The following is a 20041-nucleotide window of genomic DNA, read 5'->3' as shown; positions in this document are numbered from 1 at the left end:
TCTGCTGAGCATTGGGCACATCATTTTGTCACAACTGCACTACCAGACTCTGTCTTGGGCTGGTTCTTCTAGTCTGAGATGATGTGGTGCATTAAAACTGAGAGCAGATTCTCTGAAGGGTTTGGAGGATATGAATGAATTTAAATGAAGAAACTGAGGAAGAAGGGATTAAGTGATGGAAGAAATAGATGATGGAATCTAAGAAATAAAATGTGGCTGAGCAGAAAGGTGCAGAGGGTGAAATGTTGTTTTGGGATTAAGCACTAGAACAAGTACGGGAACCAACCCTAGGACAGTATATTGCAGAAATTTGCTTAGGTTTTCATGAGTATAGTAGTAAGAGAAGAATCAAAGGATGAAGATGTTTACGTAGCATGAAGAAAGATCTTGGATCCCCAGAGAGTATTTTCCTGAAGAATCTGAAATTAACTTCATTGTTCTTGAGTCTTGCTGTCTTTTCTGACAGATAGCTTTATCTCCCCTATAACAGTTGGTATAAGTAAAGCAGTTGGTAAAGGTAAACAGCCTTTATTATGACTAGGTATTAGCTAACGTGATAGTGCTTAAAGCCATCAGTGAGTATTGTAGTGGGTAGAAGGATATTACGTATAATTTCACACTATTAAATAGTGGTGTTAATTAAAATTTAAAGACTTAAACTCAATAATTTATAAGGTAGTGTGCTTCTGATTTTTTTTTTTAATGCAACCTTCATTAAGCATGTCATTAATAATAAAGAATGTCAGCAGGCTTCATGCTATCGGACCTCAGCCCTAAACAGTATGAAGGATTGATTGTGTTGTTGGAACTGAGCAAGTAAGGAATGAGATTACCATCTTTTGGACTTAGGATGCTTTTTTGTCTGTAGAATTCTCTAGAATCATCTTCTAGAGCAGTACTGTGTTTTGAATGTGTTTTTAAAATAAATTTGTTTGTGAAGAACAAGGCCAAAATGAGAATGTGTTAAAAGTGGTCAGGACATTCATGTTCTGCAAGCGTGCGCAGTCTGTGCTTGAGTGCTTAAGGAATTGCTGGTGGTAATCAATACGCTAAAATTCTCATGTCACCAAAATTGCTGTCTGGTTTAGTAATCATGACTGCACGCAATTCATCTGTGTTTATCAGTAATCTTGACTGGACAAATTAATGTTATGTCTTGTCTTTCTCAGGGACCCCCATGATTCCTGTGCCAATGGGCATTATGGCTCCTGCTCCAACTGTAAGTATTACATTGGGATGAGTTTCATGCATAGATTTCAACAGTATTTTTGTGTTCTGAACTGTTTCATGAAAAAGACATACTGTGGAAGGAAATGTTTAGTCTTTATTTCAATTATTATGCTAATTAAAGTATAAAAATTATTTACTGACATGTAGGTGAATTAGTATTTTAGTGATTTTGCATAAGAAATCTCCCCAAAATACTGATTTTTTTTTTTTTGATAGTTTGCATTATCGTTTAGAGAAAGATATGTTTGTGGTAAGCCGTGGTGCTTAACAGAAAAATGCTGGAACAAATACATTATCCACTTTCCTGATAACATTATTAAAACTGATAAGTTTAGAAGGGGTTTTGAGGGGAGAGACTGAGTACCTATCTAATCTTCTTAAGTGGAAGGAGAGGTGCAGCAAATTGCAACAAACATTTGTGTCCGTCTCTGTGCAGTTTTATTTTACAAGTAGTTGCTCCTTAACTGAAAGCAAATCGCTATGAGCTGTGTACTGACCAACTAAACGAGTAGTGTTTATTTGTTCTGAAAGCTTTTAAGACCTGTCATTATGTCCACTGGAGCCTTTTGAGATTTAAGTCAGAGTTACTGTTACACTTGCAGCTTTTTTTTAAGCATCTAGCACACTGTTAGGTTCAGTGCTTCAACTTCCAATGACTCATATGTCACAAATGAGTAATTTGTAAAACAAATGATGTTTAATATTACTGTATGCTCACCGTGAGACTTTCCAGTGGTCGTGTTCAGGTACACCCTTTTTCTGTCTATCAGAAAATGACATTCTCTTGATGTTGTATGAGTATTGAAACATCAAATGTTCATTGTTTACTCACTCTGTAAATTTAACCAAGGGTCATATAAAAAATTAATTTTTAAATTCATGTCTATCCTATTTTGTCTTTATAAATCTAAATACAGGGGGAAAAAAATAACAGCAGTGCTTTATTTTGTGTTCTCTCCTCCTCTTTCTAGGTATTAGTTCCTACCACAGTGTCTATGGTTGGAAAACACTTAGGAGTGAGGAAAGATCACCCTGGCTTAAAGAACAAAGAAAATGATGAAAACAGCGGTCCCACTACCACCGTTTTTGTAGGCAACATTTCTGAGAAGGCCTCGGACATGCTCATACGGCAGCTTCTAGCAGTAAGTGTAGTGGGCTGCTTGTTAACTTTAATCCCAGGCTAATAAATAAAGCTGTCATCGTCTGAGTAGTGGAATTGAAACTAGAAGCAGAGTTGGTCATACTCACTGGATTAGCAGTCGGTAAATAAGGGAAGAGTAATTGTTTTTAGCTGTATTTGTCAGTGAATGTAGACATGGCTTGTTTTAGTAGAGCTTATTCTTTTCACTTATCTTTGTGTGCAACAAGTGTTAACTTTTTTTAATGTTTCAAACAAAATAATACTCAAATGTTATTTATCTTTAATGCAGAAATGTGGCTTGGTTTTGAGTTGGAAGAGAGTGCAAGGGGCATCTGGAAAACTTCAAGGTAATGTTCATGCTTTTCAAGATCTCTGATCAAAATAATGTTTTTATTACTTGGCATATTTTGAAATGTTTGGCATACTTTTATTTTAATAGTTACTGTATTCAATATCTTAAAACATTACTTAACTGTTAAGTGCTTCCTAATATAGTTAGTATTTTCTGTCCTTTAAATCAATGCAGAGAAAAAAACAAAATTGAGAAAGATCAAACGCAGGACTCTACTTGAGGGGACAAATGTTTTTCACTTTTCTGTTCTGAGACTAAATCAGGTGTTCATAGACCATCTCTGAGAGATAGCTACCAGCCTGGACTTAACTTCCAGTGGAGTGGATTTGCAGCGCTGTTAGTAGTCACTTCCATTACTGTGTATTATCCTTAACTGCTAAGGTTGTTTTCCTGATTTAAAGTTTCTCATCCTTCCCTATCCCCAGATTGTACTGATTTTTTTTTTCTTATAATCTTTGTCCATTGAATATATGAAACAATTACGGCTATTCTTTGCTGTTAATGTTTTCTTACATTCTTCTATTTTAATATTTCTTACAACTTAATTTTATAATAATAATATAATTATAAATGTTTTCTCATCTTGCTCATATGTAATTATTTAATTTTCACAATTTTTTTCCACACAACTTCCTGTAACTGTTGCGAAATAGTGTAGATTAACGCTGTGCTGTTGGTTGATGTCCTTGATCTTCAGACAGTTGCAGATCCGAGACATCTCTTTGTATAGGCTACGTGTGTTAGCTAAGATCATTGTAAATGCTTTACAAACTATAGTGTTGCGTATTGCTTTGACTTTATTCACCAGACTATTCCTTATATCAAAGGTTAATACAATTAATTATCTTTCTGTTTCTTTGTTGTGTTTTAAATAGAGAAGTGTATCTCTTCAAAGTTTGATTAAAAACATAGTATTTGTTTAAACAAAGCTGATTACCTGAAGAGCTTTAACACGTTTGCTTCTCATTTTAATCATTTTTCAGCTTTTGGATTTTGTGAATACAAAGAACCAGAATCCACACTACGGGCACTGAGACTACTTCATGACCTCCAGATAGGAGAGAAGAAGCTACTAGTAAAAGTTGATGCAAAGACAAAGGCTCAGCTAGATGAATGGAAAGCAAAGAAAAAGGCCTCTAATGGGGTGTGTATATAATATATGACTTGTATTATTTTGGCAAGAGGGCAATGTAATATGCTTTTTAGATCATACTGTGAGCCAGTCTCCTAGTTTCTTTTCTTGTCTCTGCTACTAATTCACTTCAGGATTTTGACAGAATCGAATTAATGGGTCTGAAGATGCAGTGAAAGGAAATGAAGTGGAAGCTCTTAATTCACAAGTACAAGTCTTGAAAACTTTTACCATGTTTACTACAAATGATTGAATTAACCCATTTAGAGCTATTTAAGATTTATTACCCCTTTTAGGTTAGCTTACACAGCATTGTAGATTAACACAAACACAGTTATGTACAAGTTAGCTTTGTTTAACTTTTTACAGACACAGAATCATAAAATATCCTGAGATAGAAGGGACCTATAAGGATTGAGTCCAACTACTGACTCTGCACAGGGCAACCTAAGAATTAAATTGTATATCTGAAAGCACTGTCCAAATGCTTCTTTGAGACTGACAGCCTTGGAGTCATGAACACTTGCCTTGGGAAGTTGTTCCAGTGCCTTTTTCACCCGCTTGATGGAAAAAATGCTTTCTTTCTTAAGATCCAATCTGAATTTTTCCCTTTAAGCCATTTTCTTTTGTCCTATTACCAATGCACAAATGAGCACCTCCCTCTATGGTCCCCCTCGTGAGGAAAATATAGACATCAATTAGGTCATCTGTTAGGCTCCTGTAAGTTGAACAAACCAAGTATCTTCAGTTCAGCCTCCTTGATGATGTCCTGTAATTGTTTCACCACATTTGTTACCATCCTTTGGACACATTGTACTGTTTTTTAAATATCTTATGTACAGTAGCCGAAAAGTGCACACAGTACTCAAGGTGAGACTGCACCAATGCTGATTAAATTGGGACATTCCGCACCTTTGACCGGCTAGCTGTGCTGTGCCTGGTGCACCTCAGAATATGGTTGGCCCCTTTGGCTGCTAGGGCATGTTGTTCATCACAACTGAAGTTTAATCTGTTCATACTTATAAATAATACAACTGAATCTATGGAATTAATTAAAAATTAATTATAAAGTTCAGCTGTACCATATGGTTCTGTTGCTTCAGTTCTGTTTAGAAATTCTTAAGTTTATAAACTCCAGATCTGTTCAGAGTTTGCAAACTGTCTGTTCTTTCCCTTTTATTGACAAATCTTCTGGAACAAATTAATGAAAAGTTCATAATGCTGTAGGTGATGCAGGTATCGGGCAGTTGGCAGTCATCTGTCAAGTATGTGCATTAAAATTAATCTTACCTATTTCTTAGCTAAAATAATGCATTTTGTGTCACAAGTTGTTGAGCTTGCTCCATAATTATCTTAAAGTACCATAGGTGCATTAAGACATTCAGTATTTAAAACAATTACTTTTTATAAAATGAAATTGAATAGGCTCTTGTTCAGGAAACTATTAATCACATTAAAAAAAACAATTTTTAGAAGTTTTGGGTTTGCTAATAAAGGTATGTAAAGTAAATTGCAAACACACAAGTACTTCTCGTTCCTTTTAATGAGAATTATTTTCTTTTTTGACGAGAACTAGACACATAGTCATCACTTGAAAACACTTGATGCTTTTGACCATGTACCTAGTGTATAGTAGTAGTATAAATGCAGTAAATGCTCACTAAAGCAGATTACTAACATAATGTATTACTTCATTCAAGACTCATTAACTGTGAACCTAGATATAGGTTTGCCTTCTTCCATTCTGACTTCCTTCTTTCCTCACTTGTAATAATACTGGGTTTAAAACATCAGTGAAGCTTTTGTACAATTAATGAATTCTATTTTCCATGAGCTCCTGTGGCTTTGGGGGCAGTTGATGTAATTAAGTAGAGAGTACTATTTGTGGCTTTGAAATTGTATTTTTATGATAAGAGTGGGTGCCAGTTTTTTTTGGAAATCTAGAGTTAGTGATACTAGTTCCAAACATCTTTTTCATGGTAGGGCTGTGAAGGAAGGCTGAGAATTGCCAAGGAACATTGATAAAAGTGTATTTTAATCATACTCCCTGAGGTTCTTTTCCTACCATCATTGATGTGCAGGTGCCTCATCTTTTCTTCAGGATTTTTAAGAAATCGAACACGTACACTAGCACAGAATTTCTTCAGGGCACATCAAACAAATCTTTTTCTAGTTACCTCCTCTAACTGATCACTTCTCCTTTGCCTTTTTCAGTTCCACTCCCTGTTACTGCCTTCTAGTTCTTTTCAGTTTGCTCCTCCTTGGCCAAGCAGTCTCTTAAATCCAAATGAATCCTCCCTTCCCCCTCACTCTTAGCTGCTGCTCTGACCATTCTCTTTCTCCTTATTCCATCCACCCCCTATTGCTTAATGAGACACCCAGCTGAATTCTTGCATGAGATTCCTTTTTTTAAAAAAAGACTGAAGGGATTGAGAGGTGAGCTATCTTGCTCAGTGTGCAGATCGCTGTTTTACCCCATCATATAGTATTTAGTTAAGTGAACATTGGGTTTGTTCCCTTTGGTCAGTAAGATGGAAAGGGGAAAACAGATGAGAGGAACTGTGGACTTGCTAGTCAGCAATACTAAGAAAATGTTTGCTGTGCAAAGAATACTTTATCTAACAGCATTTTTTTTCATATAATTCTCCATTAAAAAGTTGCAACTTTAAAGTTATAGACACTTATATTTCATGGCACCTCAGTATGCATTGAGGAACTGATTCTGAAACAGCTTAAAGTTGTGAAGGAAACAGGGCAGAAGCTTTTGACCATGAGCGGAACTATAATGATTGCCTTTCTATGTGTGCTCTTTTCCCTTAGTCACCCACTATCTGTTCTATTTCATTTTGCGATCCTACATCTGCTCTCAACTGTCATTCCAGAAGTAAAACTGATTATTTTATTACTGGTAGTGTGAAAAGATCTGAGTAAAAATAAAGCAGTTGGTAACTACTTGGAGGTTGTTTTAGTAAAAACTATGTACACTGATGTGATGACGAAAGGTGAACTTCTGAAGTAAAACTAATATGATTCTCAATTTGTTGATTCTTGTTGCTTTGCCATTTTTCCTTAGAATTCCAGACCAGAGACTACAAATGATGATGACGAAGCACTGGATGAGGAAACAAAGAGAAGAGATCAGATAATTAAAGGGGCCATTGATGTCTTAATACGAGAATATTCCAGCGAGCTCAATGCCCCCTCCCAGGAATCTGACTCTCACCCCAGGAAGAAGAAAAAGGAAAAGAAGGAGGACGTATGTGTTTTGATTTTGGACAAAACAGATTTTTCTTCAACTCACCTTTATGTAATGGCCAAACCTTGTGCAAACGCTTTTAACCTAAACTCATGATGAGAAACCAGATCAACAAGCATTGATGTCAGCAGCAGCTTCATGTTTTATGCTGAAAACTAGTCAGTTATAGAAACTATCCTTTCAGGATGGTTTAGGGATCTAAGCACCTAAACTTCTTGGAACAACAGTTTTGAATCTGGGCAGGTTTGAATTGACCTTTCATCCCTCTGAAGGTGGAAATACTGAATTGAGTGCAGTTTAAACTGTTTGTGCATGTAGGTTTTTCAGATGAGAACTTTAAAAACAGCTGTAAAAAAAATTCTGCATACTTTGCATTTCCAGTGAATAATGCCAGGGCATTATTGTAATGGCAGGGATTTGCTCTGGTAGTTTTTGACAAACTTCTCTCTTTGCTTGTAGTTTGCATTCTTTTAGTGCACCTTGATCCAACTGTTTCTCCTCATGTGGATGAACTTAATTAGCTATATATGTATGTGCCTCACAAATTTTGGAAGGATCCTTCAGGGATGAAAGGCATATTATAATCTTCCTACTTTACAAAATCACTTTTACACGCATGTGTCAATTTGGCTGGAATTTATCAGCTGGTTTTACTATATTGTGTAATGCAAAAAAATTGTTAAGCAGGAATGAATGTTCTGGTTTAAACCTGCTTCTGTGAATGACCTTCTTATGGTTTAAAACAAACTGGAGAAGAGGGATTAAGAATGAACAAACTCAGACTTAGCTTTTCCAGCCAAATTTCTAACCCTGTGAAAATGGAGTCTTACACTTGCCATTCTGCACCTAATATGAAAGATTGGAGAACTGTTTGAACAAGATTTTTACACACTTAAGTCCTCCGTAAAGTACCTATTCCAAAGTCAATAATGCAGTTTCAGATATTTATGGGGTTTAAGTGTGGTGCAAGAAGTAACATCTCCCTCGGGGAGTGAATTTATCTTCCCCATAACATTATTAGCCATGGCTAACCCAAGGCATAAGAGTGCTGAGCTGAGAATTTGTCTTTCTTTTCTCTCCCTTCCTTTGGGAGAAGATGCTTTCTTGGATGAGAATTAACAAATGAGTCACTGTCTAATGCTGTCAGCTATGTTTTTTGTTAGATGCGTTGTTAAAATGTAAATTGTCCTGTGAGTACATTTATATAGCGATGAATAAGGACAGGTAGTTTCATGCTGTAAGAAGGCATCAGTCTTGAAAGAGACGAGTGCTGAGTATGTCACTGGGACAGAAAGACACTCTGCTAGTTTTCTGTGATGTAAAATTTGACCAATCTGAGCTAGTCAAGTGGATAAAATATGCTCTTAGCATATGTGGATTGAAATTTCACCCCATCGTTCCTCCCGTATTGGGAAGAAGGAAAAGAATCTTGAAGTTGCCATCATTGGCCTGTGTGGATAGAGGTGGGAGTGAAGAGCTGGTCCTAGCTCATTGTTCTCTTGGCCATAAAAGAGAAGAGAGAGGAGGACTGTGGTCTGATGGGAAAGGGAAGGATGGATGCAGATATTAATGTGGGGAGGTGGGGAAGCTTGCTAGCTTTGGGGCTTTTGTGCCCTGAAGGGCATGGGGGCGAAGAAAACTCCCACTGATGTTAGAAACTGAGTCTGGTGTTAGTTCTTATGGATGAAGGCATGTCTGATATGGGGGAGTTGAAAATGTGTGCGGGGAACTGAGAGTGAGTGGAATCTGTTTTTCAATTTCGAGCACGGGGGAACCTCGCTAATTCGCACTACTAGTTAGTAGGTGCAACTTACCAAATTTTGCGAATTAGCGAGTAAATCGAGACTCGTGCACCACAAATACACTGTGTATTGGCAAGTGTAGCTTAGTCTTGTTTATGATGTTCTCGTAGCATACTAATATCCTGTAGTATCCTTGATGATTCAGTGAAGTCTTAATAGTATGAGACCTCACTGTCTATTGAAGTAGTTCAGAGAAGGGAGAATTAGCGAGGTTCTTCTGTAATTTTGTTGAATCAAGAAATAAGATCACAGCAATACAATATTGCTTTATAGTACAAACATACAAAACATTGTTTTTCAGAGTAGTATGCAATCTATTTTTAAAAAAAAAAATCTCCGTGGATTTTTCCGCAGATTTTCCGCAGATTTCCAGTGGCCCCACTGATACCTTATCCACTCATCACCAAGGTTCGTTTACATTGTAGGCTTTGACAATGACTGTGTTTACTGCTAGTTGCCAGATTTGTGACTCTTGTCCATCTGATTTTTTTATTTTTATTTTTTTTCACTCATTAACATCAGACTGTCAGGTTTGGTACTGCAGAAGGACTTTATTTATCTCTCACAAGACTGGTTGAAATTCTAACCTTCAGCTTTTCTCTTGTTCTCCTATGTCTGTACAAACAGCTCTTAATGCTTCTCCTCCTGTCCCCCTTGTTTTTTAGGAGGATATAAATGCTATAGAAATGGAGGAAGACAAAAGAGACCTGATATCAAGAGAGATCAGTAAATTCAGAGACACACACAAGGTAGTATTCTTGTTTTTGCGCTTAATACAAATTAGAATTTTTCAAAATCCAAAAAGACACTATTATAAAATTTAGCAGTACATTGCAATATCACTTAAAATGATGCTTATATTAGGTTTAATATACATGTAACTCTTTACCAGTCAAAAAAGACAATTACCACGTTAAAGTGGCCCTTGACATCTTTATGCTAAGGCTTTTGATTGCTACTGATTATTTTTCAGTCTTCTCACTTTAACATGAATGAAGGCAACTTAAGTTTCTTCACATACATTAAGTCAAGATATTTATAGCTAAAGGCTAAATGGGGCTGCAGTATAAGACATACACTTGAGTGTGTTTCTGTAGGTAGATTTATAACATAATCCAAGATTTTATGAAGAGTTGAAAATTGAATTAAATTTAAGTCTTTTATTTTAATAGTTCTAAGTTAAGAGTGGGGGAAAAGATTAAAACTAGGTCAGTGGTTACCAGACTTACCAAACTTTAGATGCATGGAAGAACTGTAAATTCCCATAAAGCTAATCTATTCATTGACCCCCACCATTATGATAGAGATCATATGGTGACTAATGCAAGATGAAACTCACAGCTTGGAAAGTAACATGGAATAGGATGTAAGTATGAGCTTCTGTTTTTTATTATACTTATGGATGCCCCCTCAGAAAAATATGCAAAGGGGTAACTGGCTTGGAAATGTTTGTGTACATTAAATCCCACCTTAGCTCTCACTTAAGGAAGTTTCCATTAATGCTATCGCATCTGTGAATGTTTCTGCTTTGTAGAATGGAACTTATATATCATAAAGCACAGCTATGCATGTAATGTTCTTGTTTTAATGTTTAGCTTAAAGTTGATATTTTTCCCGTACGAAACTGGAATGGCCCTTGGTGTAGGGAGATAGCAGCACACTCATCTTTTGAGCCCATGCTCATGTCTCAAAATATTTTGTAATCAATGTTAATGAAAACATTGAAGCTACATCAAGGTGAAGTACGCCCATGTTACTCAGCTTTACCATGTGTAGTTACTGAGGATGGTAGCATGTTTTCGTGCAACTTAATCTATGTAAACACAAGTGACTACACATTGTTAGGTGTATATGTATTTGGTTTTTCACTTGATCAGAGTTGTTAGAGGTGAAAATGCAGGGAAAAATTCTAGTGGAAATCATCTGGAGAAGCTCAGCAATTCAGCATGAAACTGATTCACAGTGGAACTTCGGTAGAACTGCGTTCAATTCCAAGCCCCAACAAGCCATTGTTATTAAGATACGAACAAGTAATATGCTTAACAAAACAAGAGCAAACAAAGTGCTTCATTGTTCCAGAAGCTTTTGGGCATACTCTGCCTTTAATCTTAATTACTGGGGGACTATTCTTGTTACTTAACATCAAAGTCGAACTGAAAATAGTCACTGTATATATTGGATACCTTTAAAAGGGGCTGTTGAATCTTTAGCAGCTGGTTAGTGAGCACAGTGAACCTTTGCATGTTTTTGGTATGAGTTTATAAAACAATAACCATAGACTGTCAGGGTATCAGGATTGCAGGGGGCGTCCATTTACAGCACGGACGAGTCTGAAGAGAGCTCAAGGTAAGATTTATAATTTTTCTACCTGTTCATTTCTGTTCATTACTTCAATATATCAGATATCGTTCCCATCCCATTACCCTTTCAGATCCTCTTGTTTAGGCTGATAGAAGTTGAGGTCAGGTTTAGATTATGAAGTAGGCTGATTTATTTTTTTTCAATTGGATTTTAAGGAAGTGGACCTACATAATGGGTTCTTATTTACAAGGCTGTGTGTTTGCACGTGTAAGCATATTATTTTTAAGTTTAAAGAAAAAAAAAACCAAACGTGAGATTTTTTTTCACCACAAAGTTTGAGTGGCAAAAAAGCAGTTCTACAAAAGAAATTTCTATTGGAACATCTATGATAACCTGTAAGTATCGACCACTTCAGTATATAAACTTTTTTAAAAGTATATGAAATTTGAGGTAAGTTGGATTTTCAGAAGTTGACAGCCTAGTTTAGCATCTGACTAGACTGAGGTTTACTGTAAAGCACTTGTAAAGTATGGTCCTTTTGAAATTGATTTTTAGCCCCATGTATCTTGTAGAATCCAAGTTTTGTTTTTCATACCAGTTTTCTACCTATTTCCTACCATTTTTAGTCCCTTTTTCCTTTTGTGATTTTAATGTATCCAATATTGGTTTGCCTGTATTGTGCTATCGATGCAGAGTAGTTTCACTGGATACATTAATCACTAGTGAATTAGCTTTATTTCTGTAATCCTTTGTTGGTTCTCTGGTCCCCGTGCCTATGGCAGAAGAACATTTATCAGGTAAGATTGCTTTTTAAAGTTGTCTTACATGCTTTGTTTAAAAGAAAAGAAAAAAAAAAAACAGAATGCTGTTTGATTGTTCCAGTTTTTAATTTCATTTCAGTGATGGTAAACGTGGAGCCAAAGGGGATAAACATGTTTATTCTGCTCAATATTTTTTCAAAAAAAAAAGTGGTATTCTGGCATCTGTCAGGTTGAAATTTGGTATACTTGGTTGTTATTTGGTATATTTGTGAACCGTGTACTTGCTCTTCCTCCCAGAAACATAGCTTGTAGGCAAGGTTAATCCAGTGTTGGCGGTCCATGTCCTAGCACAGCATCTGTAAGTTAACACATAACAATTGCTTCCAAGGATGGATTTATCTATCATTCTGTTGATGTATTTTCTATTGTCTTATAGGAATTCTGGTCATAGGAACTGTTTCTAATTGAAATTTTAAAAATGGCAATTTTGCACAATTTTTAGTAAAACTGTAGCAGGTAACCCTTTAGTTTCTGTGTTTCAAAAGAGCTATTTCCAACCTTTTTTTAAACTCTCTCCATCTTGCAGTGGTGGAAGTTAAGGATTCCATTCTGCAGAGTCCAATTTTTACCAATGAACTGTTAGATTTTTTTTAGGGAGGTGAAAGGTTGCAGCTCTCTTCACTGTTAAACCACATGCACCATGTGTAAGTGGAAAAATTTCTTTACCCAACTTTTCATATAGGGTTGTTTCGGTCTGCCAAGACTTCTTACGAAACAGTGTCCCAGTAAGCATTCCACTGAAATATATTCTTGTTGAACAGGATTAAATTTTGTCAGCTAGAAGTTCACTCTGCTTGTACCCAAGTGGCTTATAGGACCAGTGAAATCTGTGGCCCACTTGAATTATGACTGGCAATGCACCATGTATGTGCAGTTTAGTCAGCTTATTTGAGGCCAGCCCTGCTCTGCTAAGGTTGGAGATTGCTGGTCTGTGTAGATCTATGCTTTTGCACGAAATCTAGTCTTGTGATTGCTGCATTTTGATTTCATACTTATGAGTTCCAAAAAATACCCAGCAAACCCTCTTTAATATTTAAAATCAGTGGCGGTTTTGGTATTTCCATTACCAGCCTTGTGTGTTGCGTCGGGAATATCCAGTTCCTATAACTACAGAATTAACTATGTAAGTTCTCTTGTTGGTTTTTAGAAACTGGAGGAGGAAAAAGGCAAAAAGGAGAAAGAAAGACAGGAAATTGAAAAAGAACGCAGAGAAAGAGAAAGGGAACGGGAGCGTGAACGAGAAAGGAGAGAGCGTGAAAGAGAAAGGGAACGGGAGCGTGAACGAGAGAAGGAAAAGGAACGGGAGCGTGAACGGGAGCGAGATAGGGATCGTGACCGAACTAAGGACCGGGACAGAGACCGAGAACGGGACAGAGATCGGGACAGAGATCGTGAAAGAAGTTCGGATCGCAACAAGGATCGGAGCAGATCAAGGTAGTACGCTTGAGGTTGCTTGCTGTTTCAGTTACTTCTAGTGTTGTTTGCTGAGTCTGTAGTTCAGCACAGAAGCTGCCATTCAAAGTAAGAGTGGTCCATTTGGATGGATCAATGGAAAAAAAGGAAATTGAAATTTTAGAGAAGATTGTATTTACACTAATCAGAAGAGTACTTGATTTCCTGCACAGCATAGGAACATAAGGACTGTAATGTGCACCAGGCAACCATCATCCAACCATGACTTAAGTATACTAGTTTTATCAAGAGTCTTCATTTTTTCATGAGTAATTATGTTTGTCCTTGAAGTTCTCTGATGTCTTCACCATTCTTCGCCTTAAATAGTTTTCATCTTCCTTGCATATGTGGATGTTTGTTTGTTTTAAAGCAAGGGAATTCCTTTTTCAGTGTTAAACTATGACTCATAATGTCAGTCTCTAGGTGCTACCATTTTCATCTTCACCATAGGAGAAATGGCGGTTACACTTTACATTTTCTTGTAAACAGGGCTTATATTATCTCTAAGCCGTGAAAATGTGAAGGATTTATTAAGAATACCTTTTTGTGTGGCATTTTTAGCTGTCACTTGTTTATAGAGAACTACGAACGTAACCTAATAAATGAGTTGCTATGTGCTTACGCTTAATTTCTGTAGATATTCCTATTAAATAGTTGCAGTGCTCAAACAACTACTTACATATATTCAAGAACTATTTATCTCAAAGTCCTGATTTATGCCCACTGCTGTATTGGCTAATCATCCTGTATAATTGCACAAGAAAGACAACTTGCAAGATGGTGTAAGTAGTGCATTATACACTTAAAAGTACATCATTTCATTGAATGGACAAGAAGGGCTCTGTACATAAATTTGGACTTCTTGCTTCCTTCAGAGAAAAAAGCAGAGACAGGGAAAGAGAACGAGAGCGAGAAAGGGAGCGTGAAAGGGAACGGGAACGAGAACGGGAAAGAGAACGGGAACGAGAACGAGAAAAGGATAAAAAGAGAGACAGAGAAGAAGATGAAGAAGATGCCTATGAACGCCGAAAGTTAGAGAGGAAGCTGCGGGAAAAGGAAGCTGCGTATCAAGAGGTACGTGGGAGTTTCTAAAATTCCTTAAGAATAAATATTACTTCTGGGTCATAGTAGCTGTTTCTCTGCAAACTATGTCATTCCTTCTATCTCTCCTTTTCTAAATACACTTCTAACCTTTTGACAGCGTGAATTGGGCCGAGTATTTCAGTCAATCAGAAGAACGCTGGACTCTTTGTTCCAGAGTCTTAAACTATAACTAATTTTGCTTAATGTTTCTAAACATTATAATGATATAAATATAAAAATAATACAAACTATCTTTAAAGTAGTTCTGCTGCTTTTAATTTAATTGAGTCTGGATTGTATGTTTTTCTTCTGTTGTAGCGTCTTAAAAACTGGGAAATCAGAGAGAGGAAGAAAAGTCGAGAATATGAAAAAGAGGCTGAAAGGGAAGAAGAAAGAAGGAGGGAGATGGTAAGGCTTAGTTTTACCTGTCATTTTTTTCCCCTTCTTCTTTGTGTCCCACTTAGAAAGAAATGTTCTCCTGCTATCTTTATGCAATGTTAGTGCTTTCATTTTGTTTACAAATGAGTACAAAAATTTGAGTTAATAGACTTGAAAAAGATGCGTAATAGAAGCAGGACTACTGTTGAGAGTCCTGAGCAATTCAGTGTCTTGATCTTGTGAGGATAGGACAATGAGAAGTTAGGCAGCTGTAAAAGCACTGCAGTTTGACCATCACGCACAATTCTTTCTGTAACCTGTATTTTCATCAGATTTTTTGAAAATCTATCTTTTCTATGTTATACCAATGGAATTAGAGCAGCATTTTTGCTTCCATCCTTCTCACATGCCTGAACCTCATGTAATATCTAAGCACTGCTAAATTTCTGTGGTAATTTCACAACTGAAGAACTAAAGCCAGTTAACACCTGGAAACATAGTCTGAAATCAGTTTTATCAGGTGGATATTTTCACAGTTTAATTATTTTCCTTGTCTAAAAAAATTATTTTAAATGATGGTATTCCTATTTCACTTTGTAATTATCCCAGAGAAGGAGAAAACAGAAGAGAGCTCCAGATAGGAGGTGGAGTGGGATTTGCTACAAAACAAACAGAAAATGGAAAGTGAGGAACAATAGAATAAAAAAATGAGAAAGATACTGTTCTACATGAAATTAAATCCCTCCCTTCTCCCCCCCACCCTCAAAAAAAAAAAAGTTTGGGAATTGTTGTTTTAACTCCAGTAGGCAGCTAAGTAGTGCATGGCTTCTTGCTCCCTCCCTCCCAGTGGGATGAGGAAGAGAACTGGAAGAGTTAAAGTGAGAAAACTCTTGGGTTGAGATTAAAACAGTTTAATATGTAAAACAAAAGCTGCATGAAGGTTGCACAGGCAAGCAAAAGAAGAAATTAATTTACTGTTTCCTAACATCAAGCAAATGTTCAGCATTTCCCAGGGAAACTAGGCCCCATCATGTGTAGCAGTTACTTAAGAAGACAAATGCTGCAACTCTGAAGGTTTCCCCTTTCTCCTTCTTTCCCCTAGCCTTTGTTATGAGCGCAGTGTCATAGGGCATTTCTATTTTCTGTGGAAAACTTTTTGATTTTTATGTAATATGTAATATGTGATATTTTTAGCACTGACTTGCTAAAAATATTACTAGATTTTAAACCAGAAATAATATTGTTTGTGCTCTGATGTCTTGCAGGCAAAAGAAGCTAAACGGTTAAAAGAATTCTTAGAAGATTATGATGATGACAGAGATGATCCAAAATACTACAGGTATGTCTTTGTGTTGATTCCAGGCAAGAAAATATTCACCAACCATTTTAACAAAATTGTGGAGTTTGTTGGCAGAGGTTTATAGAGTTGCACATTTGAGTGATTAAGTGGAGATTTAAGGCTCATATAAGAATCCAAATTATTTCAGCATTGCTTAAGTGCCAGAGGGAAAAGGCAAAGTCCTTAAGTGCTACTTGCTAGTGCTTGGGAATAGCTATTTCTTCCTACTGCTTAACTTTCAAGTCAGGCACAGCACAGGTCAATGTAAGTACAAATTAAGGTTAAGGGCAGGCAGGGAGACAGGATGAAGCTTATTTCTAAATAATTCAATACAAGGAAGCTGTAAATTGTATCAAGAACAAGCATATTGGGGATGAGAAAGATCCTTCAGATTGGGACTAACTGAAACTTGCCTCAGGCTAAGATATCAGAACTGGTCCTTGTCGCGTACAGCTCCATAAAATTTGGTTATCTTCCTGGAGAGATCAGCAGTCTCATTCTTTGTTTAATGTGTTGGGAGGCAAATTCTATACTAGAATGTAGGGATTTTTCTTTTCCTCTTAAAAAAAAAAAATAGGGGACACAACGTGCTTCTATGTTCTAATTTATTAAGTGCAGTACATCAATATCGGGTACTTCTTGCACTGTCATACAAGGTTATACTTGGAATGTGCTTTTAAAATATGAATTTTGTACCTTTTGTAGGGGTAGTGCTCTTCAGAAGAGACTCCGAGACCGAGAGAAAGAGATGGAAGCAGATGAGCGGGATAGGAAGAGAGAAAAGGAAGAATTAGAAGAAATCAGGCAGCGCCTTCTGGCAGAAGGACACCCAGATCCAGATGCAGAACTCCAGAGGGTAAGTAGCTGTTAGTCCAACAGGAAGAAAAAAATCCCATGATATTCTGCTCATGTTAAGTGACATTAAATTGTATTCAGTAAGCTAAAGATTGAATGATTAATACTTTGTCTATTCACTTTTTTTAAAAACAAATAAATTCTTGCAAGCAGTAAGACGACCTGAAATGAAAAATTGCTTCAGATGCATCTCTGGATGGAGTTCGAAAATTAGATTAGCCAGTAATTCTCAATAAAATGACAGTAGTTGTATGTTATAATTCTTAACTAACCTTTCTTTTTCTGAACAGTGTTTTTTTTTTGGAGAGCTTATTTGCTAATTCTGTTTCATTGTAGATGGAGCAGGAGGCTGAGCGCCGTAGGCAGCCACAAATCAAACAAGAGCCTGAGTCTGAGGAGGAGGAGGAGGAAAAAGCAGAAAAAGAAGAAAAAAGAGAAGAACCAGAGGAAGAAGAGGAAGAGCCTGAACAAAAGCCCTGCCTTAAACCAACATTACGACCAATTAGTTCTGCCCCATCTGTTTCTTCTGCTAGTGGAAATGCAACCCCTAACACACCTGGTGATGAATCTCCCTGTGGCATTATTATCCCCCATGAAAATTCACCTGATCAGCAACAGCCAGAGGAGCATCGGCCCAAAATAGGACTTAGCCTCAAACTAGGTGAGTTCACAGTTTTATGTTAATGTTTAAACGGGTTTGCAATGAAAAAAAAAAATGGCGAGGTAGCCAGCCACATAATTTTCCAAATATATTGTACATTTTTGACGTGTTCTGTCAAGTGTCGTTATCCATATGCTCTGCATATGGTATACATAGATTTCTCTTCTGAAATGTAGAGTGGAGGTCTAGTCATCCTAAAGGATTAATATTTTAAGAATGCTCTACACTGAGATTAGTTATTTTACTTCGAAGGTTTCCAAGTGTCTGTTGTAAAGCTCTTTGTTACTTTTCATTGATGTAAGTATATGTTAAATAAGTCTTAGATACTTTCCCATATTTATTCACAAAGACCCTTTCAAATCAAGGAAACTGGAAATGAGGCTTTTTTTTTCCCTCTTAAAGTAGTTCAGTGAATTGATGACAATTGCAGTTGGAGCATGAGCGTAGAGTTCCTTAGCTCTTTAGCAATTTCCTAGTGTTTAAAAAAAAAAAAACAAAACATTTTTGTTTAGAGTACCAGAACTAATGATACTTGTTTTCAAGAAGGTTTGTTCATTTATTATTTTCAACTATACTAAGGCTGTAGTTCAAGCTCACGCTAATGTTAAAACATGAATGAAGAGCATCTGTGTGCTATTAGTCTAACAGATTTAATGCTTTTCCTACAACTGGATTCATAGTTAACTTTCACTTCGTTGCTTTGCCTCTGCTAAGGTTTGAACTCATGTTATTGTCTCCCTCTCTCAGTAAGGAATGCTAATTGGTTTTAGGGTAATAGGGGAGAGCTGCCTGTTTTTCTGGAACCTTGAAGAAGCTCAGTTTGAGCTTGACATTTTAATAGCAAATCTTGAGATTTGACATTTATATAACCCAAACGTGATATTCATCAAAAAATGTGTGAAGAGCAAAGTTTAGTTACAGTTCATGAATATGTAGTTCTGTCTTATGGGTTGTAGGTGCCTGTAATAGTCCTAATCAGCCCAATGCTGTAAAAAGGAAGAAGCTTGCTGTGGATAGTGTTTTCAATAAATTCGATGATGAAGACAGTGATGATGTGCCCCGGAAAAGGAAACTTGTCCCCCTGGATTATGGAGATGAAGATAAAAGCAACATCAAAGGCAGCGTCAATACAGAGGAAAAACGCAAACATATTAAGAGTCTCATTGAGAAGATTCCCACAGCAAAACCAGAGCTCTTTGCATATCCTCTTGACTGGTCAATTGTGGATTCGGTAAGTTACTTTCCTAACCACACTCAAAAAGCCTGATTTCTCCAAACAAACCTTGGAATTGAATAGAGGTGTAGCATTCCTAGTATCTCAGTAGATTGAAGCAGCACTACTAAATGGAATTGAACTTAAGTATTACGTTTCTTTTCCATGTTTAGTTCTTATTCTTAAGTATGACTGCTTTATTTTTGTTTGGTCTCTTGAACTGATAACACTCCTGAGTTGTCTACTAATATTATGAATGGGGAGAAAAAAGTCTTATAAAAAGATTTGCATTTTCACCAGTGATGATCAAGAGCCTGCATGCTGCACTTGTTTAAATAAATAAATAAATAAAATCTATGCTAGCTGAGATGGTCTACATAAATGTTCAGCAAGTATCACTGGGTGCAATTTTTTCCTCATGGAGGAATTCAGTTTCCCACATCTTTGCACTGTATGTATTTCCATGTCCTATGCCATTTTGCCAGGCTGCCCCTCTGCTGTCATTAGTTGCATGTCAACAGTATGTAATGGAATACTGGTGGGAAGGTTCAGCCTCTACTGCCATACCACCAACATCTGCTTCTGACATTTTTTTGTGAGCCAATAAAATAGGAGGCGCATACTTTTAGAGCAGTTATCTTTCATTGAGCTGTTGTTTTGGGTCTTCTGGCTGCCTTTTTGGCAGTAATTTTTCAGGGTAATAAAATTTATGGAAATAATGGTGTGATTTTTCTTTCAGACACTAATGGAACGTCGAATTAGACCGTGGATCAACAAGAAAATAATAGAATATATTGGTGAAGAAGAAGCTACGCTAGTTGACTTTGTTTGTTCTAAGGTTAGTATCTTCTAGGTCCTTTTCAAAGTCTGGATTTTATTGCCAATTAAAGCTGCAGGAATAGTAGCACTGTCTGTTATTTGAAGACAGTCTGTTCTTACTTTCTCTATAATATTGGTGAGCAGAGGTGATTGATGTAAAGCAGTGTACATACTAACCTGAAGTACAAGTTACCTCCTTGAATGCT

At 36.7% G+C, this 20041-nt stretch overlaps 1 protein-coding gene across 4 annotated transcripts in view; it reads left to right on the top strand.

Moving 5' to 3' along the window:
• The window catches only part of RBM25 (RNA binding motif protein 25), a 33794-nt gene that overhangs the window by 9810 nt on the left and 3943 nt on the right, over positions 1-20041 (top strand). For 2 of the 4 annotated variants that reach the window (XM_015287085.4, XM_015287086.4), the window contains exons 3-17: positions 1170-1219; positions 2202-2372; positions 2661-2718; positions 3707-3867; positions 6929-7111; positions 9268-9321; positions 9579-9662; positions 13183-13469; positions 14363-14561; positions 14889-14978; positions 16214-16287; positions 16993-17143; positions 17479-17803; positions 18760-19034; positions 19756-19854. In XM_015287085.4, coding sequence (XP_015142571.1) covers positions 1170-1219; positions 2202-2372; positions 2661-2718; positions 3707-3867; positions 6929-7111; positions 9268-9321; positions 9579-9662; positions 13183-13469; positions 14363-14561; positions 14889-14978; positions 16214-16287; positions 16993-17143; positions 17479-17803; positions 18760-19034; positions 19756-19854 — 2261 coding nt within the window. The remainder of the gene's footprint in view (positions 1-1169; positions 1220-2201; positions 2373-2660; positions 2719-3706; positions 3868-6928; positions 7112-9267; positions 9322-9578; positions 9663-13182; positions 13470-14362; positions 14562-14888; positions 14979-16213; positions 16288-16992; positions 17144-17478; positions 17804-18759; positions 19035-19755; positions 19855-20041) is intronic. The other 2 variants (NM_001199684.2, XM_040700955.2) reach the window with 1 other exon arrangement.

Source organism: Gallus gallus, chromosome 5, assembly GCF_016699485.2.
Source record: "Gallus gallus isolate bGalGal1 chromosome 5, bGalGal1.mat.broiler.GRCg7b, whole genome shotgun sequence".
Lineage (NCBI taxonomy): Eukaryota > Metazoa > Chordata > Aves > Galliformes > Phasianidae > Gallus > Gallus gallus.
This window is presented reverse-complemented; position numbering and strand designations above follow the sequence as displayed.